Source organism: Pteropus vampyrus, unplaced genomic scaffold, assembly GCF_000151845.1.
Source record: "Pteropus vampyrus isolate Shadow unplaced genomic scaffold, Pvam_2.0 Scaffold87, whole genome shotgun sequence".
In the NCBI taxonomy this organism is placed as follows: domain Eukaryota; kingdom Metazoa; phylum Chordata; class Mammalia; order Chiroptera; family Pteropodidae; genus Pteropus; species Pteropus vampyrus.
In genome coordinates, this window is record NW_011888868.1 from 3544094 (window position 1) to 3571009 (window position 26916).

Sequence of the window (26916 nt, forward strand, 5' to 3'; positions counted from 1 at the left end):
ACATTCTAAAAACAACAGTTTTCATTCACATCTCAACATTTAAATAAGATCATCTGTAAGGTTTCAAGTTTCCAAAGAAAAATTTTACAAAATATTCTCATGAATCTTGTCAACTTAAATACCTCGAAAATTTTAGCAAATGTGCAGTTATTTTTAAAACCTCTCTAAAATGTTATGAAAGAAAGATTTTTAGCTTTCCGTTACGCGAAATTGTCAAAGTCATTTATTGCATTGCCATTTAATTGTTTTAGAAATTATTCATTATGTGATAAATCCATGGCAAAAAGAAAAGCTCAACACATAATGTGAAATGAGGAAAGAATGTATCATTAGCAATAGATTTGAATCACCACCAAAGAAAAAGAAACAAGACTCAAGTGCATCTAGAGCAGCTGCCCCTTTCAGAGATGTCTCAGAGAGAAGAGGACCTGGGCTCAGCTGGGCAAGGTGGTTGGTCATCACCTGTGAACCACCTGAAGTACACTTGCATATGGTACATATACCAGCAATGGCAGGTAAAGTATTTCTGGATGAGTGGTGTAGTGGCATCTAGTTTGATGGAATGAGGACTGAGAGTCTGGCCTTCAAGTAGAGCTCAGCTGACAAGTACAGGATCTTTCCTCAAATTATCTGTTCATTGCAGTAGTTTAGGCTGTCCCTTTGAAGCTATGACTTGGTGCTGCCTCTGAACGAACACATACATTCTTAAATTCTCATATGCTTATAGCACTCATAAACATAATGTCTGAAACACATATCACACGTCATAAAAATATACATTAGGTGGGGAAGTCTGGAGGCGGAGGAGGCACAGGCATAGAAACATAAGGCAGAAGAGATCCATCACCTCAGATAAATGTAGCTCTTTATTGTGGACCTCTCCACCTACACAGTGCCTCCTTTCTCTCACTTACACTAAGATTCCTTCATATTCATGGAAGTTAACAAGCGCAGGCAGCTGAATTGTTTAGAACATAGCACTAACTTCTTCATGTTTATCTGTTTGGTCCTTATCAGTTCCTTCTGTTTTGTTTCACAGTCCAATAATGAACTCGAACCCTCAGTTATTGCAGTGTGTCACAAATGGAGACAGATAGGACAAAACTGTGGATAAACATCGCAAGATCAAAATAGCTATTGGGGGAAAAAAAAACATAGCACTTATTCTACTGACAAGTCAGAAACTCATGCTCTCATCTATATGCCATCTGTGCATATCCTTTCATTGTGTACCTTTCCATGCATTTATTTTATTTCTGACTAGGGGTTTCTAAATACTACTTTAAAGTCTCCTTAATTTATTGCAGTGGAATGTGCCTAACAGATGCTTGGTATTCTTAAATTATAATCACACAAGACAAGGGGTCTATGATTCTTTTTTAGAGATTTTTTTTTTTTTTTCTGCAAGTATATACAACAAGGCACCAATGACATTCAGGTCAACATATTTCAAGTCCAATTCTATGACTCTCTCTTTCTACTTCTAGTACTTAATAACAAAACAAACAAAAATATCACTCTTCTACTTGCTGTAGACTTGTGAATTAATTTCCAAATAATTTTTGAGTCACAAAGTTAGATAATTTTTTAAGGCTAGAATCTAGACAAATTGAGTGATATCATTCAGCACCTCTCTCTAATTCATAAAGCAGCCACAATGGCAGTGCTGCCATTTGATTACAAGGTGGTGGGAAGGATGTTTTCCACTATCAATATTTGCAATCGGTCAGATTTGAAACATGAGATCAACTCCTGCTCACGCTCTTATTTTTCTGTGCTCTCTCCTCATGCAACTGGAACCCATACTTAACAAGAATAGAAATGAATGGTTACTACATTATGCTTTTCTCCTTATTATCAACTGCTATCATTGTAGCAATAAACTTAATGAAGCCTGAGTTCCTCAGACTTCTTTTTTTCCTAAACACTCTTCCCCTCCTTGAGGTCCCTGCCAGGCCTGTAATCTTTCCATCTGGCTAGAGCCAAGTAGACACAGGGGCTTCAGACTTTGACCTAGAGTCCTTTTCTTCAGATGTCAGTAATTCCCCCAGGTTCTTCCTCCAGTTCTTCTGTCTCTAACTCTCAGCTAATTTGTCTTTAATGAGCCTGAATTGGTAACTAGCTTTACCTGTAATCACAGGGAGATCTTACCTACTCCATTGAACGTTTAGTTTATTAGAAAATAAATAAATAAATAAAAGCTGACTTATTAAGTTTCTTTTCCATTTTGTATACAAAAAGAAAGAATGAACAATAAGAGCTGGTGTCCTCTGGGTATCTTCACCAAGTTTATCACATGCACTTAACTTTAAGACTGATAGTAATTATGTCCCTAATTTATTAAGTACTGTGTAAAGCTTGCACATATAACCCATTTATAGTTTACACAGGGGTTCTCAAAGTGAGGTGCCCAACAAGTACCACCAGCATTTCCCGTGATTTTGTTACACATGGAAGTTTTCAACCCTGCCCCAGACCTACTGGATCAGAAGCTCTGTGGAGGGACACAGCAATCTGTCTTAAAGGGCCCTGGGGGACATTGGATGCACATTCATTTTTGAGAATTTCTCCTTTACAGATCACATGAAGTAAGCACTCTCATTAGACCCACTTTATAAAGGAGAGAACTGATTCATTTATCGAAGTCAAAAAGTCTTTAGTTGTCAGACTGCAAAGCCTGAGATAATCTATGTAAAGAAAAATATATGTTAGTTAAAGACTAAATGAATAAAAGGTAGTTAATAAGATTTCTTCTCAGTTAGTTATACCTAACTAACATAATGAAATATATTTACATAAAAAATCTAATGCTTTGTTATATGTTAAAGTTGAGATATTAACTTCAAATTCTCTTAATTTAAGGTATCTCCAAAACATATCTGGCTTATACATATTAGAAATACAATTATAAGTCAAGTTTCCTGTGAAACACTAAATACCTTAACAATAAGATTAATTTAATAGCAGTGGATTGGGAAGAATTAATTTTAAGTAGATGATCCTTCTTACTTTGATATCAGCTGCTGGATCCTATCCTATTACAAATGCAACCAGTTTGTAGGAGACTGCAAACATCTGTTCTTCCCCAGCAAATGTCTATATGAATATTAGTCCTGGAGACTACATGTCGACTCCCTGTCTGTGTGATGTGTTTAAATGACACACATGTAAATGTGTGAACATATTTACTCCTTAAAGAGGCTAGACTCCATGATGGGAAATTCTCTGAAATATCTCAGCGTATTCTAGCATTGAGGAAGGAAAACAGATAGGCTTTAGTGAAGAACTTTTAAGGGCTAAGTGTGGAGCCAGAGGGCTAGAGGGAAGCCTACTAACTCGGGGATGAAGACAGCTGTGGCTTCCACATTGCTGATTGGCCAGTTGCCCCCTCCTATTTTCTGCAGAGCCTCATCCAGCGTTAAAACTCTTAAGGTCAGTAAGCACTTAAGACAGAACCACAGGGACGATTCAAGGGGAATATTAAGTTTTGAGGGCCTTCACTTGTCCATTCTGAGCTGGATCCATCATGAAGTGTTTTTCTTCATGTATTTCCTACTATAATCCCTAGAGCAGCCCATAAACTAAGGAGTCTGAGCAGGGAAGTGTAGAGGAATGGATGCAAAGGGCTTAAAAGATTATAAATATATGCCTGCCAGGGATGGGGAAAATGATCACTACAATGAAGTTTAAGTTACATTTTCAATGTCTCACAGGCAACCAGTAGTGCAACTGGATTCTGACCCTAGTCAAAAGCCTTTGCATTTCCCTTCATGGCTCATTTCTATTGGTCTGGTATATGCTGATAACTTGCTTTTGCCTTGGTGGTCTCCATTAAATCAGGGCAAAATTCAAAACATGCCAATTTCCTAAGTTTCTAAAAATGACCAAATATGAAAACAATATCTATATTAAAAGTTTATATGTATATGTGTATGAAAGAGAGCAAAGGAGAGAAGTATCAACAAAATCTTGAAAACTATTTTGGTACATTTTGTTATATGCAATATTCATTATTTAGCACAAAAGCATCAAAATATTGTGATTAACACTAATTGACTTACTTGCTTTGGCCTGTAGCTAAAGAAGATATGGGTATGCTCTACCCAGCCTCAGACTCCAGATTTATCTTATATAGCGGACTAGGGAAATCTTGCATCTAAATTAATTAATTCTATGCATTTCAGATATATCTTATACATCTTTCTTTAAGATTTCGCTTACAGCATTTATTCACTGTGAACACTCTGCCCTTCCTATTATTTTCTCTTCTATACTTTCAACCTTTGTTGAGTTTTTCTTAGATATACAGCGCTTGGTAGTTGCCAAAGTAACTGAAACATGGTCACTGTCCTTTTGACTCATGTAAGTTCTTCCCATTCATATACTCCCAAACACATTTTCTCTACAGCTTCATGTGCGTCTGAACTGCCATCAGTGCTACTCATTCATATGTGTTATGTTGCAGTATCATTGTTTGGTCTCCTTAATGGTTCCACACATTCACAGAAGGGTTTAGACACATCTTATGCCCCCTTTTATATTCAATTCTAGCATAGCGTTTGGCATATAATGAGAGTTTAAATTATATATGCTGATGGTAATAAATTGTTTTCTAAAAGTGGTAGGCTAAAAATACTACATCAAACAATGATCAATACTCAGGATGTTCTAGGCCAAATTGGCAAAATAAATATGTATAAATCATAAAGATCAGAGCATCTCCCAGAGAATCTGAAAGTCACTCAAGGATGAAATTGGGGAACTCATGACCTAAATGTATAATCCATTGTTTCAATTGACCTCTGCTTGAGAAAGGTGCTAGATAACACACGCAAGCCCTTCTATTAAAAGACACTTACAGAAAGCTATAGAAAATCACCGATTATCATATTATAGAGGCCAAAGGATTCTATAATGAAGGATTAGATAGCTGATTCATTTGGGAAGGGGAACCATAACTTTTTATAAGAGGAAACTACAAACTAAATGTAAATAAATATAAAATAAGTTAATAAATACAGTATATTCAGTGGGGAGTGATACGCTAGTAAAGGTGCTCGAATCAGCCTTATAAAAATGAATGAGTATGTGAAGGTATTGGACTCAGTGTGCAGTCTTACTAGCAGTATGAAATTTGCGTCAGTGAAGGAAAGAGATTGAAGCTTCTTTTTGTTAAAAGTTCTGAAAGACCATTCTGCAAAAGAGGACATTTTTATGTCTGTGTTGCATGAGCAGGCAACTGGGGTTCAATGTGTAAATACTGGAGGGAGACAGATTTTGGCTTTATGTGCATCAGTCTTTTCCAGCTTCAGCCCTGATGATCTATTTTACAGGATCATCAAAAGAAGACTTAGGACAAACGTTCTAATTTTTTTCTGAAATGATAATGAACACACCAATAATTTCAGCTTCGCCAGTTGGAAAATTCTGAAACTAGCTCACAAAAATTAGTGTGTTAGGGATACATTCTGGGAATCTCCATACTCACTAAGTATTCCCATGAGGTTCACCATGCTAGTTTGGCCCAGATAGAACTTGAATATTCACTTCATTAGCTTAGCAGACCACTTCTCGACTATATCAGACTATTCCCTGAATCCCAGCCCAGATTGCATCAGTGCTTTGTCTGAGAATATTAGGTCTTAACTTTCATTCCCATCTCCCATTTGGCTATCATTATTTGGCTAAGGAATTATCTAGTGATATGGGTGTTTAGGCTTTATGAATCCACAGAGCTGGGTTTATATCTTAGCTCATCACATTACTACTTGTGTGATATGACCCAGGTTCCTTGGCCTTTCTAAAACTTATTTCTTCTTCCATAAAATAAAAATGAGTCATTAGGATTATTTAGAAAATTTTAAATAATGCTTTTGGTAATCTTAGCTTAGTGCCTACTCATATTTTGAGCCCAATAAAAAGTAGCTGACCCATTAAATTGGGCATCCTGGAATACAGACAACCAGAAGAATCAACTGGAATCTTTACAATCCTTTGGATACTGTATACTAAATTGCTTTCATTTCTCTCATAGGTGTCAGCCTTGCAAAATCCCTTGCTTTAGCCTTGACCTCAATTCTTTAAGATTTGTTTTTCCTCCCCAGCAATCGATTTCATTGTGGCCCTTGTATCCCTCATGAATAAGCTTGCCTATACTATGATAGCAGTAATGATTAGAATGGTACCATCTTGTAATATATAACCTGTATCAAACAGAGGCTGATTGTGAATGCTTAATTAAATAGAAACTTGGAAGAAGTAAACATGTAGGTAAAGCAGACCACTTATTCTTTATGGTCAATATTGAGGAATTCACCAACAGCAAATACTTGTCTAAAACCTATACTTGACAGGAGCTCATTAGATGACTTTTGTAAAAGACAAGTAAAACAAGTTATCCTACATGGATATAGTAGGATATGGTAATATGAGGATTATACTTAGAAAGAAAAGGCAACTGATTAGGAGAAAGGAGAATTGAAAAACCTAGGATTCTTAAGATTGCTCTAGTCATTGTTTTCTGTTATCTTTATAAATAGCATGTAGAAGGTGGATTACAAAACTATCAAAATTTTTAGATGACATTAAAGTTTCCAAGTAAGAAGCACTCGTAGTGAGATAACAAGAAGGGTTTGTTTGAACACTGTCATGTATGAGTAAAAGTAGTCAGGAATGGCAATTATTTTATCCAATATTCCCAATAAAGTCCTGAAAACCAAAATTGATTGAGACTGAGTGGGTCTGTGGATTAGAGATAAAGCAACTTGGGAGCCTTAGGGAAGGCTCTTCTTTGGTTTTTGCACACTAGGGTTTTTTTTTTTTTTTTTGTGGTGAAGTTCTTGGATATAAAGGATAAGTTAATTATGATGCATGTCTTCTTTCATATCCAAGAAACATGGTGGAAAAAAGTGGAATTACAGGCTATGACATTGGAAATTACCTTTGAGATGAGCAAAGTACACTTTAACATCTACTGGTTGAGTCTATCTTGTGGTTTGAAAATTCTTGTAGTTAAGGCCTTCTTAAATCTTTATGAGTTCATTGACTGAGAATATCACCCTAATATGTTGTTGTAGCCAAAATAGGTGTGAAACTTGCCACCAGGAAAGATATCCAAACACAATAGATGATGCTTTTGAATTTATATGTAAGGCTTTTGTGTCCATATCTGATACACTTGGCATAGTTGATTTTCCCAGAAAGATGGAGGGGGGAAGCTCAAGAGAAAAACAACTGAAATTGTTGCTGAAATTTTATAATTGATTGAAAAGATAGAGATAATTCAATCTGATATGAGAAGAGGTGAAGAATCTTGAGTGACTTTTACGAGATTGTGAGCAACGCGTATAAGGTGATTTTTAAAAAGGACATCACTTATTAAAACACAAGCACAAGTGCTGTTTGAAAATTCAGAGTGATAAATATCAGAAATTAAATAATAGTGCCAATGCACATAGAGGGGATGCAGTTTTAAAAAACTTATAATTTATATGTAAGAAACAAAGATGGATTCATGAAGGGCTTGAACACACACACATGACTCAGGTCTAAAAAGAAAACTCAGGGATATAAAAGGGACAGTAAGTGTTTCTCCTACATATATTGCAAAATGACAGAGAACCCTGGTTTGAGTGGGTTTAATTAGATATTTAGAGGTTCTTTTGTTCTAAATAAATATATCCACTTTACCAAACATTGGTTAATGTTGTTGCTCAGAGTTAGAATCTTAATATTTGTATTGTCTACAAATCGATGAGAAAGAGATTTTGGATCCGCTAAGATTCTAAAATTGCTGCTAAGTTTGTCAGTGAAATACCTTCATGCCTGAGTATTTAGCAAAACAAGGGATCTGGCTTGTTCATAAATCATGATGCACCATTAAGCAGCTGCTTGGTGGCCTCGTTCATGAACATTCTATTTAGTGCCAGATCAGAAATGCTACAGATTGAATTTTTAGGGCATGGATATTTGCTATTGTACATTGGACAGGTATATGTTCAGGGTTCTTGTTCCAAAATAAACTTTGTAAAATAAAGTACTGGTAAATTGATATCTTGCCTAGGGCATGTGCTGCAGTGGTATTGTTTGGTAAATCAATTTTAAAAAGCATTACAAACACCATATCATCTAAAAACTGAGGATCTTCAAAAGACCATGTGAAAGTCTCATTCAAGAGATTCTCTACTTCCTTGATACACCATCCTAATTAAGTCAATAATTGACATTGATGTTTTTATGTATTGACTTTTTCAGAAAAGTTAAACAACTATTTAGAGAGCTTTATTAAAAATTATTTTTTTGTTAGTATTGTTCTCATTTTTTTTCAGGCATAATTCCAATAAGTATAATTAGGACTAAATCCCAGTTTTTTGTTCTGGCACCATCAGTTTCTGGTTACATGAGCTTGTGTGGGTCTCTGTGAGGGTCAAGCCTCTAGTTCATGGAGATTTTAATTTAGAATCTCTACTGTTTATAAAATAGTGCATATAAGTAAATACATAAATAAGTGTGTGTGTGTGTATAAATTGCTTACAAATGTGATATGTAACTGGTGTTCAGTAGCTGCTAGTTTCCTCAATATTTATGTAAGTAGATATTGTTCCCAATTTGATCCTTGTTACCGAGCATGACTTATAATGTTTGTGCCCAGTGTCATTGTATTTTACTCTTTAAACTGAAAATTGTGATGATCACTCCACAAGTCTTTTCTCCTCTCAGTGTTTGCATTTGACAGGCTGATCCTGAAGCTATTGCTTCTCTTAAGTGTTCTGCAGGCATTGTAAGTGTCTCTAGGGAAGCCATAGCTGGAATTTACTGACTTCCTACACACATGGTTCTCTGCTTTTTCTTCTCAGCCCACCCAGCATCTTCTGTCTCCCTAGAAATGTGAAGGCTGTTTTGAGGTTGAGGTAAGAGAAGGGGTAGTCTTCTCCCTTCCAATTCTGGAAGTCCTAGTAATTCTTCAGTTCTTTAAAGAACCATTTAAAAATCAGTCCCTGTTATCTGTCCAGCAACAGTGGGCATGGAGGCTGCAAAGACTTTAAGACAAGCCAGGGTTTTAAGGGGCTTAGAGTTATTTAGCAAAGCAAGTAAACCAACAGAGGTAAAAAAGTGAAATTGGCTTTATGCCATCAGTTCACATGCCCAGAGGAACTGTCAGTCCTTGAACCACATCCTGATTCAGAGGACAGGCAGAAAGCAGGTCATTTGGTTCTAAAGAAAATGAAACTCAGGATTTAAAAAAAATTAGAGAAAATAACTCAAAAATGCAATTCAATCTGAAAAACAACCAGTTATGATCCAAAATGCCAAAGAAAATAAATAATCCCACATCTACTTGTACCTCTAAAGTCAACATAAATCTTTAAAATTGTTCCTCAAAATGGAAGGTATGCTTAACTCTTATTTCAAACTAAAAACAAAACAAAAACACATGAAACAGCATGTGGGCTACAAAATTGAGAAAAAAATAGAATAGTTCCCAAAAGTCTATTTTTAAAAATGAAGAAATCCATGCTATGAATATTACAATCTAATATTACTAGCGACCCAGAATCAAGATGATAATATTCTCAAATTCAATCTTCCATAACTAAACTTAATCCTCAATTTACCATTATTTTCAATTAGAGATAGTGATGGGTGGGCGATCAAGAAATAACTGTGAATATAAAACAGATATTTTTCCAGTGAAGTGGGGCCCACAGAGAAAAACCCATGTGCAAAAAAACAGCAATTTGAGATCATATTTTGCATTGATTTAAGAGGAAAGCAACAAGAGATTATGAAAAGAAAATATGTTCTCAATTGCCAAGTCTTCAACATTCATATATATTTAGAAAAAAAATACACATAAAATAACAAATTATTTTGCTGAATTCATGAGCATGTGAGGCCTCCTACTTATGCTCCTTGCTCTGCCTCCACCTCCCTTTCTTCATCTCATAATTAGGGACAGCCTGTCACGCTGTGAAGCCAAGAGTTTGGGGCCTGGCATGGGAAAAGAAAAGTTTTTTTTAAAAACTTGGTGTGAGGTGTCCTTTACTTTGAAACTGACAATTGTTTATAGTGATAGAATAATTTTAAATTTTGTATTTGTTTTGTATTTTTAATACTTTCAATTTCTTTAAAATCTTAGATAAAGGCTGTTGGATAGGGTGGCTTTAATGTCAGACCAGACTGCAGATGCCCGTGCCAAGATTTAAAAATTGAATGACTTTGTTCAAATTATGTAACTGAGCTACTTGGATCATTACAAGGTATGTGAAGGATCTGGCACATAAAAAACAAATAAGTAAATAAATCAGTATTCAGTAAATCGAAACATTCTTATTAAGAATCAGACTTTCGTGGTGTATTTCTGTTTTTATAGATAAATTGAGGCCCAGTCAGTGAGTTACCCAACTTACTAGAAAAGAAGGAAGACACTAAACTTTTTGCAACAGACGTTCTAATTTCCCTGGGAACTGGAGCCATGCTGGAGATAGGACTTATATATGGCCTAATTATGTCTGAATAAGCACTCAACAGCTATTAAGCTACCAACAATCTGGGTATAGGGAAATGACATAAAAGTTCACTAGTTACCGTTATCACATCTCAGTTTTATTCATCTGAAGAGAAAAGATGTCCTACCCAGATGCTGTCTTCTTTCTGATACTGTTTCCAGTTGTATCCTGTATCACTGAACATCAGGCTGTAACTCGTCACCCAGTCAGAGCTTCCATATCTTCCCTGCGTGGCCACTGCTGTAATCTCCACTCTGTTTCCCAGGTCCATCTGGAGCCACTGTTGAGCATTGGAATCTACTGGGGACCAACCGCCAGTTCCTGGAAGAGGATCACACAGAGAGATTTGTAGTTACATCTAACATAGCCACAATTTTTGACTCTCAAAGAGAAATTAAACAGTGTCCAGCTAAGATGCCTTGACCCCAAGCATACCCTGTCTCTGTTGTTAAACGCCTGGTAACTTCTTGGCCCAATTGCCATCCTCCCCTTCCATTTAATTTGCTTTCATGGTTTAGGAGTCACCTCAAATGCTCTTTCCTCTAGGATTCTTTCTCTCTTTCCTTATTCATTATAGTTTCCATCTTTTGGATTCCTACTGGAAGTTTTTTATCTATTAAAAAAAAATCAAAACTCTTTTACAACCTTAACCTTTAGCATGTCTTATATCCTCTGCGTTATTATATCTCCTTCTTTCTTTTCTTTTTTTCTTTTTTTCTTTCATTCCTCCTCTCTTTTCTCTGCTTATTATCTCTCTCCAAATACATACTATGAACCTGCTGTCATGGACCAATATTTTGCTGCGGATACAAAGATGAAAGATTACTGACTATGCTTTTGAAAAGTTAGCATTCATTCACTCAAAAGATGTTTATTGAGTACCGAGAGCATGCTGGGCACTGAAGAAAGAGACATATGCAAATAAATGTGTGATTTGATGTGAAAGAAAATCTTGCTAGTTGTAAATACAAGATATGAAAGGAACACAGAGGACAGAATGCCTAGTAGATTATCCGAAAGCCATGGAGCTGAAACCTGAAACAATTGTGGCCATTTCCTAGGCAAACAAGGATAAAAAACAGCATATGCAAAATCTCAGAGAGACATGAGAGAGTGCCACATGATCAACACATGATTCAGTATACTTGACACATAGTAACAAAAGACTTTGAACCCAGAATTTCATTATTTGACACATTGGAACTTTGTAGAAGATCAATATTAACTCTTGCTTTGCTGGAGTGTTTTCTGTTTTCATTTTGCATAGGAATAAATAAGTTAAAATTCATTTTTACTGACTCAAGAGCTCACAAAATTTGTAAACCCTGAGTTGGAGCTATTGCAGAATGTCCTGTGCATGGGTAGCAATGGGATAAAAACAGCCTCTTTAAGTACCTTTCTCAGGGCATCAGGTCAGGGAGTTAACCGGATTTGTATTTAGAAATCATCATTGATACATTCCATTTTATCTCAACCTATGTCATTGAAAATCATTTTAGTGATGTTCCAGTCTACCATTCTGCTATCTCTGGAGGAGTCGATTAGACTTCTCCTTGGGACTTGAGAACTTTTCTGAACCCCAGCTGCCCACAGCAGATATAGCCTCTCATCATATGAGAGTGGACATGTGGACAAAGGAGATGGACAACATGAGGTAGAGCCTACTCTGGCCATGAGACACATCCTACAAGTTGTGCATTAGTTTTGTCTCGATAAATAACTGTCACTATTAAGTTTTTGCTGGATAAAATGTTTTTCGCTACCCTGAGATGATTCAATAAATAACTAGGAAGAATGCTCAGCGTGTTCTATGAATGTATTTTATTAAGTTTTTGCAAGACATGGACGCAGTGGCAGATATTGCTAACAGTCACTAACACCCATTCTCTCTTCTTTCCATAGTAATAGGACTGTAATGTGTGCATGGCTTAATCGCACTTTTAAGTTGTCTATACTATTATAGATATGGACAGATGGACCAGTTGTCTCCGAAAAAAAAAAATGTAAGTGAGAAAAAAAGGTGCCACTTGCAGGCCATCAGGTCTCTTTCCCATTTGCTTTTTCCTTCCATTATTGATGGATGCAGTTGACAACAAGGCCTTCGATGATAGCAGAACCAAAACATAGAAAAATCCTGGATTCCTGCATCAGCCCGTGGAGGAAAGTACCTGCCTACTCGAACACCTGCCCTAACCTCTAACATGAACAAGGACTAAATACTTATTGTGTTTAAAAAATTGCACATTGTAATCTACTTGATAGTACAGTTTAGCCTACCTTAATTCATATAGAATATACTGTGAAATTAATACCATAATTTCCATAATATAATCGAGGAAACTGAGATCCAACAAGTTTAAAACACCTGGCACTCAAGATTCAAGCATAGATATTTGAGACCATTATGTAACAGAAAAAGGTTTTTAAAAGGTTTCTAAAAGCCTAGAAAATGAATAAGGAGGAAGGGCAATGAGAGGAAACATTCAAGAAGCCAGATGCACAGTCACATTTTTATCAATCAGCTCTGTCTTCATCTATATGTGCACAGTTCTTAATTCACTCCATCTTCCCCCAACTTCTCAAAACTGACAGAGAGGTTTAGGGAGAAGGTGATTTTACATTTCCAAGAAATCTAAAATTATCCTGGACCTATTCTTTATTTCCACTCAATCTTTCCTGCTGCCCTTTTCAAGAGGCCTCTTTCTTCTTAAGTGAATGAAAAGCAAAGTTGTGTAAACTACATGATAGCAACCTCATTAAAACATGGCAGCACAAAATTTGTATGATGATTTCTTCTGAATGATGAATGTATGAGTGACTTTTATGCTTTTTGCATGTAACGTATTTTCTATTATCCACATGCTTTTCTTTTGTAACCTGAGAATCTCATTACTCATATTTATATGGTTTATTGCATAGAGAGTATATATTTGACAGCTGGTAGTATAATAAAGGGCTTATGACTTTTTATGAGATATTGCTATTTTAGAATTTAAAATCTTCATACTTTAATTATTTCTCTTTTACCTCCAATAATCCACACTTGGGCTTCCTAGTCATGCTTTAGACTTTTTCTTCATTTATTCTAATTGTTCTTATCAAATGCATGTATGATAAAAATGTACATTGAGGATAGAAGAAGGAAAATAAAATGACAAAGCATTCACCTCACCACCTTGAAAGAATAAAATCACTAAAGACTGACCAAAACTCAAATTAAATTTAAAAAAAGAGAGTTAAAGCTAAAAAAAAAAAATTGTTTCTTCAAATTTATTTAAAGAAAATTACATCTCCCTTTTGCCCACAGTAAAATCCTTAGCTTATTAATCCTCCTGAAGTTAACTAAATGGAATTGTTGCTGTTAGCATTCATTAACACATCAAAAATTTTCCAACCCCAGGAGATTCAGCCTAAACTATTAAATGAAAGGACACTCTCTGGGTGATAACTGCCGAGGACTCTTTCCCTGCTGTTGAAGATGCTCCCTGCTTCATAGCTAATAGGCCAAACAACCAAGGGTTGCCTTGGTTGCTATGGCAAACATTTTGTTCCTTCTACTGAACAATAAATATGTTTTTGCAAATGATGAGAGTAGCCTGAAGATATTATTTGCAGTTGCTCTGAAGACATACAGCACCCATGCTAGCTTTCTGTTTCTGAATTATTCTTTATATTGGGAGTGTAACATACACACAGATAGATACCTGTTTGGCAAGTTAAAGGTGTTAACTAAGGCAGTCCTGACTATAAATGTGGCTGTGGTATCAATGATTATTAACTGCAATTCCCATAAATTCTGCAGTTTAAATTTAAAGGAATTTAATAGAAATTTAAAGAACAATTTTAATTTTAAAGGAAAAATACTCTCATCTTAGATTTTTATAACATCTAGAATTTTTCAATAATTTTCTATTATAATATACTGAATGATTTAGAGGCTATATCTAGTTTATTATTAGACTATCCTAAGCCTCAAATAGGAGATACTGAACTGAAAATCAAGACACCTGGTTCCACATTCAGCTCTGTTCCTGAGGTTAGATGAGATGAGAAATTCTCAAATGTGTTCAACCATCGGAAACACCTAGAGAGATTGTGAAGACCACAAACACAAATTCCTTGACCTAATCCTTGATAATTTACTCAAGTGCCTAATCTGGGACTCTCTATTTTTAGAAAGGTGCTCATGACATTGTGAGTGGTTTGGGATACACTCAATAAGAGAGCTTCTGAAGTTTCAGTTCTAGTATTTTATGTGATAAAATTTGCATTATTTATTTTTATTGGTCCAAATTAATTAAATCTAATATGCTATTTTTGATTATTAAAAACAAAAATAACAATATCGAATTGCTTCTGGATCTAAAGATGGACACTATTCTTCAATTTGATCCCCAAACCCAACATGGATGGACACTTAAAGTCAGAATTACAATTGCCAAAGAAATCTGGAAATTTTTGAATTCAGAAATATCCATCTTTTCTCTTCCTTGGACAATTCTTTTCACTCCCTGTTAGCCCTTGGCTCCTTCTCATCACCCCTATTCCACATGCCCTTGGAATGTTCATTTCTACATGCCATTAGCTAACAGTTGGTCCTTGCTCAGTGCTGAGCACTGTCCCAAGCACTTGGCCAACATGAACTCATTGATCGTCACAGTAGCTCTGCATGATAGATATTATCATCATATCCATTTGACAGGTGGGAAAACTGAGGCCAGAATTATTAAGCAGTTTTTCTACGATCACACAACTAGTAAGTAACAGAGCAAGGAATGCAAACATAGAAAACCAGGACCTAAAAGCCCAAGCTCTTAACCGCTCATCTATGCAGCCTCTGAACAGCAAGAATAGAGCATTCTCCTCCGATTCCTCCTTCTTCCTCTTATTATTAATTCTTACTAGAAACATAATTCATACTACACATTTTTCAGTATCTTGCTTGATTCTCATAGCAATCAGCAATAGTATTTTTAGTTTTCATTCACTAGAGAATCAAGCAATCTCAAAGGGCCAACTAGTTTATCCAGGTTATATGGTAAGAGACTGCTCTCCAACTCAGTTCTTATGATTTCTCACCCCTGCCCTAGGTATTATCAGGAACCAATGTCTTAAACAAGCAGAAAATGAAAACTCTTATGGAAAACTCTAAGAAAACTTTAAAGAAAAGCAAGAGACCCAGGTCTCCTGGTACTCAGTTCCCTGCTCAGGTCTCTAAATCACCATGCTTCTATCCAACTTTACATGCTAAGGAAAGTTCTAAGCATAAAACAAAATAATTGGTCAAAATTGAAGATATTCCTTTCTATGTTTATTTCCACTCTTAACTCAGAAAGAGAAAGAATTAATTGATGTTACACACTAGAAATGGGCACAAAACAAATTATATTCAGGTCTCTGCTAAGTGATATTTTACAACTATCATTTTAAAAAGAGAGTCCATTTAGTACAAGCCCAACAGGAGCTAAAATAGTTATACATAACATTTTCACACCAATCTGTTTGAAACACACAGCCTGGCCATTTTTAAAAATCCTAAAATAAACCTTATAAGAAATAGTTTTCCTAGATATGTGCCTCCCCCAGGTTTACACAAGACCCTAAAAGCTATAAGTACATTCTCACAAGTGACTGGAAGGTTAGGTTGAATTACAAGCTCCATCTTTAATTATTAAATAGTCAACGCCTCTCTGTAAGCAAAGGTTTGAGATTTTTCAGGCATAAACTACCTAGTGATGTTAATAAGTAAAGCAGAGAGCTTCTCCATAAATATTTAACATTATACAGTACAGATAAGGGTAATAATAACATACGCAAGCCTGTTTGTAGTGCTCATAATGGCTTCTTACACCTCTGCTCAGAGAATTGTTATTATCCACTTGTAACAGGACCTATGTCCAGGCAAGGAGTTCTGAAACTGGAAAGTTGTTGGCTGGTACATGGCATCATCCTTCTGCTACTGGGTAGGTGTTGTAGGACCTGGGCATTGCAGACTAGTCCTGGCCAGGGCTCTTACACTTCTATCTGTACATTTATTTAGGACCTAAAGAGCCTCCTGGGGAAAAGAAAAATTAGAATTTAACCAAACAGGCTGTGTATTTAAAAAAGGTAAAAACCTATAGGAGAATCTGGAGTGGCCCTACTTGAAGCCAGTTTGCAGGAAAGAACAAAGGTACACATGGAGAAAATTCTTATGAGGGAAAAAATTGAATTTTAATCAGATCTCAGTTATCATAACTGAGACTGACTTACAAGCAAAGACTGAGGGAGTAGTTCTCTGTGTGTGACTTAGTTTGGGTTTCCCAGAAGCCAATTTTGAGACTGGAATTTGAGTGTAAGTAGTTCATTTGGGAATTGACTCCAGAAAGTCAGGTGAAGGCCATAGAGATGATACAGGAAAGAAAGGAGAGCCAATCCATGATGCGTCAGTTAGCCAGTCATGCCTAAGTGTTCGCTTAATCCCATCACAGTAGGATGCACTGGAGCAGAATAGTAACTCTATGTCAGGTACTGGTTGAAGGCTGCTGGAGGGCAGAGCATGTTTACAGCATGGAGAGGAAGCCCTTGGACAGAGAGGGAAGGTGTAGCTGTTGTGGTTGGAAGTAATTCTGCTGGAAATGTCCTCAAGGCTTCACTCAGAGCTTCTTTAGACGGTGGATGTATCCCTCAGCTGTGGGTGGTGACTGACAACTGGAATTCTCTGTCACTTTCTCCAGATATCCGCCCTTGTCCAAACAGAAGTCTTCTTTCCTGGGAAGCCACCTGTCCCAACTTCATCTGGTAAATGACTGATACAAGATTCAAAGGTTGATCCTACTGTGTCAAGGCATGATTAATACTTATAGTGCAATCTGTGGTCCAAAACTTTTTCTTAGCATCTGAAGGAAGGTAGACTTCATCTGACCACATTTCTTCATAGCTTTCCCTCTTGCTTTCCCTCAAAGCCTGTCTCCAGGGATCACAACCCCACAAATAATTGGAATAGAAAGTCCCATCTCTATTCAGCTTCTAAGATGGTGTCCTTGTACGGAAGTTAAGTCTAGAGTATACGGGCACCAATAGCCTCTATGACACTGTGTATACTTGGTCACACACCTGTGTGTCTCTGTGTTTATAGGAGAGAGCTGTGTTATTACTCTGAAGGGTTCTGGTGCTCATTACTCAGATAATTTTGCTACAATGTCCTACAATAAGTATCTCCCCTTATGAAGAGTAGAGCCATTAAGGTCTTCATGAATCAGAACAAGATATTTGGCTGCACATTTCACAGTGCAAAAGTTACAAAAGAAGCAAGAGAGAGCATGAGGAGGGAATTTGGGGCTCAAAAGACTTAGATTTCAGTCCCAAGGATATTTCAAATTCATGCTCCTTGCAGACCAAGGACTGATTCATATACACTTAAATATACCCAGGCATTTTTATAAACTTATGTGAGAATGTCATATATATAATTCTTGAAAGGACTCTAGAACTCTGTTCAATACTGTAGCCACTAGCCACATGTAATTATTTAAATTTAAAATTTATTTAACTTAAATTAAATTGAAAATTCAGTTTCTCAGTAGCATTAGCTGTATTTCAATAGCCGTGTATAGCTAGAGGATATCTTATTTGACAGTACAGCTATAGAACATGTCCATCTTGCAGAAATTTCTACTGCATAATAGTGTTCTAGAATTTCTCATGAAATGATAGAAGCTGAGCTCTATTTTAATTTGGTAAGTCAGTACAATCTAACTCTACCCATTGGCTGCTCAGGTCTAGGGGGGGTTTACTAGATGATTAATTCCTCGTTTAGTGAATATATAATTATTAAATTCCTTCCATGAGTAAAGCAGTGTAGATGATTCAGCTGTAAAACACTCTTTATATTTTTAGGCATATAGAAAAAAAATGACTTTACCATGATCTTTGAAGAGAAAGTAGAAGTAGAAGGAAGTCATTTAAAACTGCAGATCTTATATAATAGGCATTACCACTTAAAACTCTTATCTCATGAACAGTAGGTTTTTTGCACAGTTGAGCATCTACATTTATCTTGCTTTCCTGGGGCAATTTTGTTTGAAAGACAGTGCCCAATCTAACTAAGTCTGATGTTTGAGTTGAAAGTGTCACTTTATACTTTGTGACTTTGTTAAACTCATTTCTCTACTTCTGTAAAAATTATATAGTAAGTGTCTTCTTTATCAAGGATCAAGTAAGATAACATATGTCAGCTCATAGGTTTCATGACTATGGGCACAAATTAGTTAAAGAGAAATATGTTTAATTGTGCTACCCCAAAAGCTTCATCTTGGTATGTTTTTATCCAAGATAATAATTCTGGCACCAGTTCAAACCTCCAACAGAATGTTACTATTTTGATTGCAAGATGTACAATGTAACCCAGCAAAAGACAGGAGACACAACTCAAAGAAGAGGAAGAGGAAACCTGATTGATTATTTGTAAAAGAGATTCATTAGAAATAAGACTTTAACAACAAATGGTAAGGATTCTTTTATAAAGTCTATATTTTTATCAAACATGTATATTGATTAGAAAAATAAATTCCAGACATAACAATTAATTGTTTAGAGTATAAGTAAAGTAAGTATAGTTTGAGACACTCAAAAAAGAGCTCCAGGAAATGGACCTCATAGGATAAGAAGCATGCAAACTGGAGTCCTAGAGAACAATGCACTGCATGTTTATGCCACCTACTATTTTCTGGTTCCTTAGAGTTGGTTATATGTTACCATTTTTACTATATGGTGGAAACAATAATCTTTAGTTCATATTTACAACATTTTCATAATGTCTAAGTGAAATCTTTTTCTAGAGAAATTGAGTGAGATTGAGTAGGTCCTCCCCTAACAACCATAGGTTAGACAAAGAGAGAGAATCCACCACACAATGTGCTATTCAAATACAACTTGTTTCCTCCTGGTGTGACACTATTGTAAATACAGGAGTAAACTGCCAATCTCTAGACAAATATATGCCACTAATTATCCTGCAATTAATTCCATCACTAAATTTTTTAGGTTACAATGACTTAAGTTAAATGCAGCAAACTGATAAATTGAAGATCTTGTCTCTTTGCAAAATATTAGCGACATCAGATGGTGATTCATTGAATAAGCAATTTGAAAAGCGCCACTTAGAAAAAATTCTCAGCTTGACCTTTCAAAGGAAATGACCAGTTATCAGGAGAAAAAGTAAAGGGTGAATTACATTGGCTTAACCATCACTTTCTTTGTGCCAAATGTTGATTTTTAGAATCTTTGAAGCATTATATTATTAGTGAGTAAAAGTATTCATATGATTTTCCCTTTCCTCTCTTAACATTATTTTTCTTTGCAATTGTCCTGGCTGAATAGAAAGGGTCATCACACTGGATTTGTCTACATCTGAGAAAGAGTCCCAAGGCTTGTGTTAAATAGTAGAAAATTTCTATTCTGTATCTCTATCATGCATATCTCATGTATATCTCTCAAGTATCTACAGCTATCTTAGTAAGAGAAGAGGTCTAGGGCATTGTTTAAATGTCGAGGTCAAGAATAATTTTGCCCACAGGCATAATAGGCCACAGCATGATTTTAGGGCCATTGAGGAGCATAGGTGTCCACATCTCTCTTTCTTCCTTGATGCCTGAAAATCTAGTCTTTGTGATTAAAATGCTGACAATCCTAGTAGAAATGCCAAAATTACCTGAAAGAGGTGATTATTACACCAACAACACCTTTACTCAGATTAAGATCTAAGATCGTGAATAAAGATATTTATTCCTATGGGGTAGACAGAATTAGATTCAAATCCAAGTTCTGTTAATAATTAGCTGTGTATCTTTAGATCAATGACTTGACCTATTTCCTCATCTTTAAAAATGTGAATAATGCCACCTGTCTGAGTACTGAGTACTGACATGATAATATAAATAGAGCTTAAGTTTCTAGTTTCATGCATGGTTCTTTTTTCATATTAAATTAGCCAACTTTGATTTCCTCTGTAAACAGTGATATAATTAGAGCTACTTTAAAATGGAGCCAGAGCTGCCAAGCCAGAGGAACTGCCTTGCACATCTTATATTTCAAACCTTTAGATTGTTAAAGCAAGGCAAAACAACCTTTGGACTGTACCTGAAGTAACATTGTGCCCCTAAGAACTGTTTGCAAAGATAACAAGAAAGTAGATATTATAATTATAAACATTACTCAGAAATAACATCACTATATTTTCTGCACCAATAGAAGAGTCTTCCTCCTATTGATGCAATTATCCTCTTCCCCTTTCTCAAAAATACCCCTTGCCTTTGTCTTCTAATGTGAACACTATTTGGGTTTCTGCTTGAATCAGTACTCTCAAACAGCTATTCTTTGATCTCAAATAAATGATCGATCCCTCTCACTTTGAAAGGACTTCTATTTTTAGGGTAACACTTCCACCCTCCCCTAGCCCTGAGATCCACATTTAAAATGACACGAGGGTAAGAACTGAAGGAGTAGAATACTCAGGGATGCTCTAGAATAGTGCATTTCAAATTTAAATTTGCAAATGCAACAGTTGTTAAAGCACAGGTTCTGATCTGGAAGATTTGGGGCAGAAGCCAAGAATATGTATTTCTAAAAAGGTGATGGCTATGTTTCCATTCAGGGTTTATACTTCCAGTAGTAAGGGAGAATATGTATAAGGCAATAAAGAAAAGCACAGAACTTGATGCATGCCATGCCTGGGGCAACTAGGACAGACAAAAGAAAGGACATGTGCTAAAAAGAAGGAAAGACCGCTTTAAGGGGAAAGGAGTGAGTCCAATGACATATTTCTGTATATTTCACCATCTTTTTAAACAGATCACATTATATCCATATCACATCTGGCTCAATCAATCCAGATGGGAGGCTTGCACTATATTTTGTAAGGAGATATTATAGTGCTGCCTGTGAAATTGGATCCTTAGATTGTCACCTAGTTATCTGGAACAAGTCCCTAGACTGCCGATATCATGCTAATCGTGAGAACCCTGATTCCTCTACCATTCCTAATTCACATCTCCTCACGGAGGGACCAATGATGCTGAACTGAAAACCAACTTCCAAAGACCTTCATGTGTCCTTAGCTTTTTTACAACCAGTGCTGCCCAAGGGAGGATAAAGGTGTACGTGGTTTCTGTGCCAAAGGGAGGCAAGAGTTTTAAGCCTCTTCATTAGTCCAAGAGCCTAGGAAGCTGAAAGTGCCTTGACATAAAAAATCAAATTCTCCATGGCAATAAAATTGTCATGCTAGAAACACACAATCTCAATTTACACAGGCAGGCATTTCAAAAATATATTGAGTGAGGAAGAAGGATTAACATTTCAAGGAACAAAAGGTAAACATAATTGTTTGCAAAACTATATTGGGGGAAAGATGAGAAAGAAACGTACAAACCTCCCCTCTCATGAGGCCAAAGATGACTGTTTCTATTTGCCTTTTAATCATATAAAGTAACTTAAAACCTTCCCCTCACTTTCAAACAGGTCTAACCCACAGCTTAGTGGCTTTATGCTGTGCCACTAGCTCCTGTACTTCCTGCTGACAGTAAGTGCTTCTCTTAGCCCAGCTGACTTTAATGCCCAGATCAAAAGCTTTCTTGCCACAAAACAAATCACATTTGACAAAGTCAGATCTCTGCTAAGGCACAATTATATAAGTTGACTTGGCAACCTAAGTGAATGGTGATCTGACCTCCATTTTAATGTATTTTGTAGTTTAGTTTTCGAAAGTAATTAGTTCTCTTCCTTGCTTTTCATTTCTTTGCGTGTGGATGAGATGAGGACTGAGGTATGTGGAAGTGAGAGAACAAAAAATTCGTTTGGCAAATCCCTTTCATAGATGAGAGCATTGTGAAGACTATTACAGTGGGTTTTAACCATCTAACCCCTTCTTCTTTCAGTGGATTGCTCAGACAGTGCATGCCACAGAAGTGCCTAAGCTCACAGGCTGCTTCCAAGGGTGCATTTTCTCTCAGAAATATGAGTTTGTCACTGACAGAGTTCATTAGACTTGCTTTGCTCAGACTCTGAGAGTGCTCATCAGCACACCTTTCCTATATACTTCTTTTTAACTTTTGAAATGACCCTTACCTCTGACATGACACACTTATCAACTGTGCACACTTTCTTCCTGGGAATATAGGTCAGAGATGTGTACTCTTGAGCTCTGAGCACACACTGGAGGTAAAACGATCCTTAATCACCTATGTTCAATGCATGCCAAAGGTCTATGGGTATTCCTTGCTTTTTGAAAGTGCGTATTACATCACTTTGCTTTTACGAAAGACCTATATTAGTATTTATTTTTGCTAATGGAAAAAATCTGAAGAAAATTTTTGCTTTTAAATTAATGCTAATCATTTCTTTGCTTTATGTCATTTTGGCTTATGAAAGGTTTCACGTGAACACTCTACTTTCTGAAAGCAGGGGAAACCTGCCTATAATTCCTCGGAGATTTGGCAATTCTAAATGGTGCCAGAAGACTTGCAGGGTTCATCTTTGTGAAATAGTTGAGCAGTAATGAGCTGCAAGGATGCCATTGAGCACATTCAAGTCAATCAAAAAGACTTAGTTTTGTGGAAGTCAAGTGTTTTACAATTCGAATTTCATCTTGGGTAGAATACCAGGAAGTTCCTTAACAAGTTTGTGGAAGGCTGAATGACAGAGGTAGAAAAAAATTCATGAAATACTGTGATAAGTGAATGAATAAATGAATGGAGTAGATTAATAGGAAACTACCCCAAACTTAGAAATCAAAAGAGAGTACAATGTGTCTTTTCAATGTCTTTTTGGGGTAATTTTTAACAAGTTTACTCAATTATTATTTAAGTTTCTAGGAGAATGTATCTGTCATTTGGTTATGCTACTCGCTGGTTAATTATACATTAGATATTGTGAAGTTACATGTTAACCTATAAATGTTTGTCGAATAGAGAAGATCTAAGCCCCAGATCTTATTACCTCGTAAGACATTATCTAGGTTTGTATCTACCTAGGATTATTATTCTAATATTCATTTTTCCCTCTCTCTGTAATGCATTTTTTAATTATGACAGAGATAACAATCATATCTGCATGGATGGCAATTATAAAAATGATGTTGATGTACCTTAAGAACTTAGAACATTGAGGGCTTACCATAAGTGCTAAGTATTGTCAATCAATGGTCATTGGCACCAATGCAATACCAACAGGAGTCCTCAGATTGAGATAAAGAAGGAAATTTCACTCAATGCAAACAGCTCAATTGTGATACAGCATGGCTGCAGAACAACATGGTTGTGAGACAGTTCAATAGTGTTACAGTTCAATTATAATACTGAATGGCTGTGGAACAGTATAGCTTTGAGGGGGTCCCTGGGTGAGGTGGCTCTTGAGTGAGGCCAGTCAGTAGCCAGACAGTTCTGCTCTGGCAAGATGTCTTCAATGTTTCAGCTCCAGCCTAGAAAATGCAGTCTTCAGTGTAAAGAGAAAATGTGCTCCCTGAGCCAGAGGGGAGCAGACTTATACAGCCAGAAGTCCCTGCCTCTGATACCTGATAGGTTCATTTTCATGCAAATAAGGACTCCAAATCCTCACAATACGATTGGTCCAAAAGCACTGTCCTTCATCACACTACTTAGTCAATAAAGATGTTTATGGGGATAGTTGTTAAATATGATTCCAGCAACTCTTTTATAAGGGCTGACTCAGACAGCAAGGATACAGTATAGGCAGGCAGTTCAGTGCAGATGGCAGGTAGTTTGGCCCTGCTGAAAGCATGGTTTGTGTGAGATACCTCTGTTTAGCAATGGCTGCTGGCTCAGTCAGATACTGGGAGCCTTCCTTGGTAGGTATCTTCTTTCTTTAGGTTAATAGTGTATTACTGTTAGAATTTTTAGTTGTATGGCAATAGGCATAAGCTGATAACAGTATAAACTCTTATGCATAAAATCCCACCATTCAGGGACGAGCCAAACTTGATAACAGAGTAGTACTTATTTAGCATTTGGCTATGAACTTGCTGTTTAAAACACTATATGGAGAATTCAAATTAAAACCAAGATGTTCTTTGAAAGCTCCATGTATACCTGAGAGTCTCCTAGCTTTCGAACCATGTGGAATAGTTTGTTTCCCTGAGGTATATTTTATGTCTTTCCTCTTTGGAAATAAAAAAGAAGTTTTAAAGTAAGACATGTAGAAAAGGAGTGTTCATTAGGCAGGACTAAAATTACTTCCAGGTTTTTTCAGTGGGGAGATAGGACATAAGTCGGTTTTTAGAAGAAATATGAATCATTATTTTATACTGATATTTTCAATATAAATAAAAATTAGTTTGATCCTTAACTTTCTAAATTTTATATTTAGAAAACATGACAAATCCGTTCTTGATAACATTTACACAACTTGTTTTATTATAATATATATTATATATGTATATATTCTGTATATGTTTTATATATGTGTGTATATGTAGAGGTACATATTATTATACACATATTATATACAGATATATGCATATTTACTTGTGTGTATATATATCCTATTACTTATGGAAATATGTATATATATCCACCTCTATATCTCTCTCTATATATACTCTGACTTTATATATCCAACCACATGTATATAGTTGAATTTCTCTATATATCCTACTATATGTGTATGTATATATACACATGTACATCATATATATTGTATAGATATCAATATTATTAACTACCAAGTTTTCTATTAATTAATTATGTGGTCATTTGCATTATATATGTAACAACCTTATAAATAGGTTGCATGGCTACTTTACCAACTATGTGCCAGGGTTTTAATACAGTGCCTAGCATGTAGTAAGTGCTCAATAAATATTAATAAAATATTAATAAAAGGTTTTGTCTTTCACTAATTCATTCAATCTAACAGTTGGTAACTCTTGTTGCATTTTAGAATCATTTGCAAAGCTTATATTTATTTACTTTATCAACATCTGTGCTTGGGTTCCATTCCAGACAATTAATTCAGAATAACTGGAAGATAAGTCCAGGCACTACTACTTGTAAATCTCTCCAGATGATTCAAATGTACAGTGCTTGGATGAGAACCAGTCATCTGATACTTCCTTCACTCTGTGTTTAATTCCCACTGAGCACTATGGCTGGGTCTTGTGTTACAAGGGAGGCTGTCAGTCCTGGGAGCTGTGCTAGAGGATGAGTTCTAGGCCAATACATTCCATTACTATGACTGTGTCTCCTGAATGGCCTTCCTGATTTAGACTCCGGGAAAAGGAAGAGAGGTCAACCTCCTCTCTGCATACACTCATGCAGGCCTCGGGCTGGCTAGATTCCCCTGTAAGCAGGACAATTATAGTAAATTGGAGCAGAGACATCTGTGCCCTGTCAATATCTGTCCATTATGAGAGGAGCTGGCCTGTGATCAGACTCACAGCTTCCTCAGAAACTGCCAAGGAGCTATAAGGCACCAATGACTTTCTGACACTGCATAATTTAGTGGGATGAGACAAACTCTGACTATAGATGTCCTGTTGGAGACCATATTAAAATCTGCCAACCTGTGTTTTTTCCTGAAATGATAAGTGGACCTCTCTGCTCCAGAGGAATTTTCTGTCATGCAGTGAGAAAGATCTTTTGAACATGGGAAAGTCTGGTCTCTGTCTACACATAATGCTGCAAGGCAGGAAATATTAGTTCTTCACAGATAAAGAACTGAATCTGGGAGCAGGTAAACGGCTTTGGGATACTCACAGAGCTTGTAAGTAAATGCAATAGCCAGTATTCGAACTCTAGTTGATAGTTTCCAAGTCTTTTTACTTTATTTAACCCATGTTAACGAACTAATTTGCTGATGTGATTGTTAGGGGAAAACTTTTGATTCAGATGACTTAGTTTTGAATCCAAGCATTTTCCTTCTTAACTCTGATTTTAGGCAAGTTTTAAAACTTCTCTGAGCCTCAGGTACCCTATATGAAGGTAAAAGGTAATAACATTTACTTTATTGTATTTTTGTGAAGACAAAATACCTTAACATAAGTGAATTGCTTTTTAAAAATTTTGGTGCATTGTATTCTGCTAAGGGCAGTATTAATACAAAATTGTTGTTTATATTTTTCTGTTCGGTCTTTGATTTTCCATTCTTTTCTCTTTAGAATAATATTTTTAAGCTTCTTGCTCAACAAAGCATAGAACTGGCTAACTTTTAAATTATTGATCCCATTATAATAGAAAACCTGTAAAATGTAGTATGAAACAAAAAACATAAAAATGAAAATTGCAATCAAGTTCTGATTAACAGATTCAAAACTATAAATTAAAATGTTAACAAATTGGATCATACTGTACATTATAAAAACAATATCAATAATGCAACAATCAATTAGAATTTATTCCAGAATGCAAAGATAGTTCAA

At 36.0% G+C, this 26916-nt stretch overlaps 1 protein-coding gene across 1 annotated transcript in view; it reads right to left on the reverse strand.

The window, feature by feature from the left end:
• CNTNAP5 (contactin associated protein like 5) overlaps positions 1 to 26916 on the reverse strand; it is a 587467-nt gene that overhangs the window by 557423 nt on the left and 3128 nt on the right. The window contains exon 3 of the mRNA XM_023532684.1: positions 10636 to 10829. Within this exon, the coding sequence (XP_023388452.1) occupies positions 10636 to 10829 (194 nt within the window). The remainder of the gene's footprint in view (positions 1 to 10635; positions 10830 to 26916) is intronic.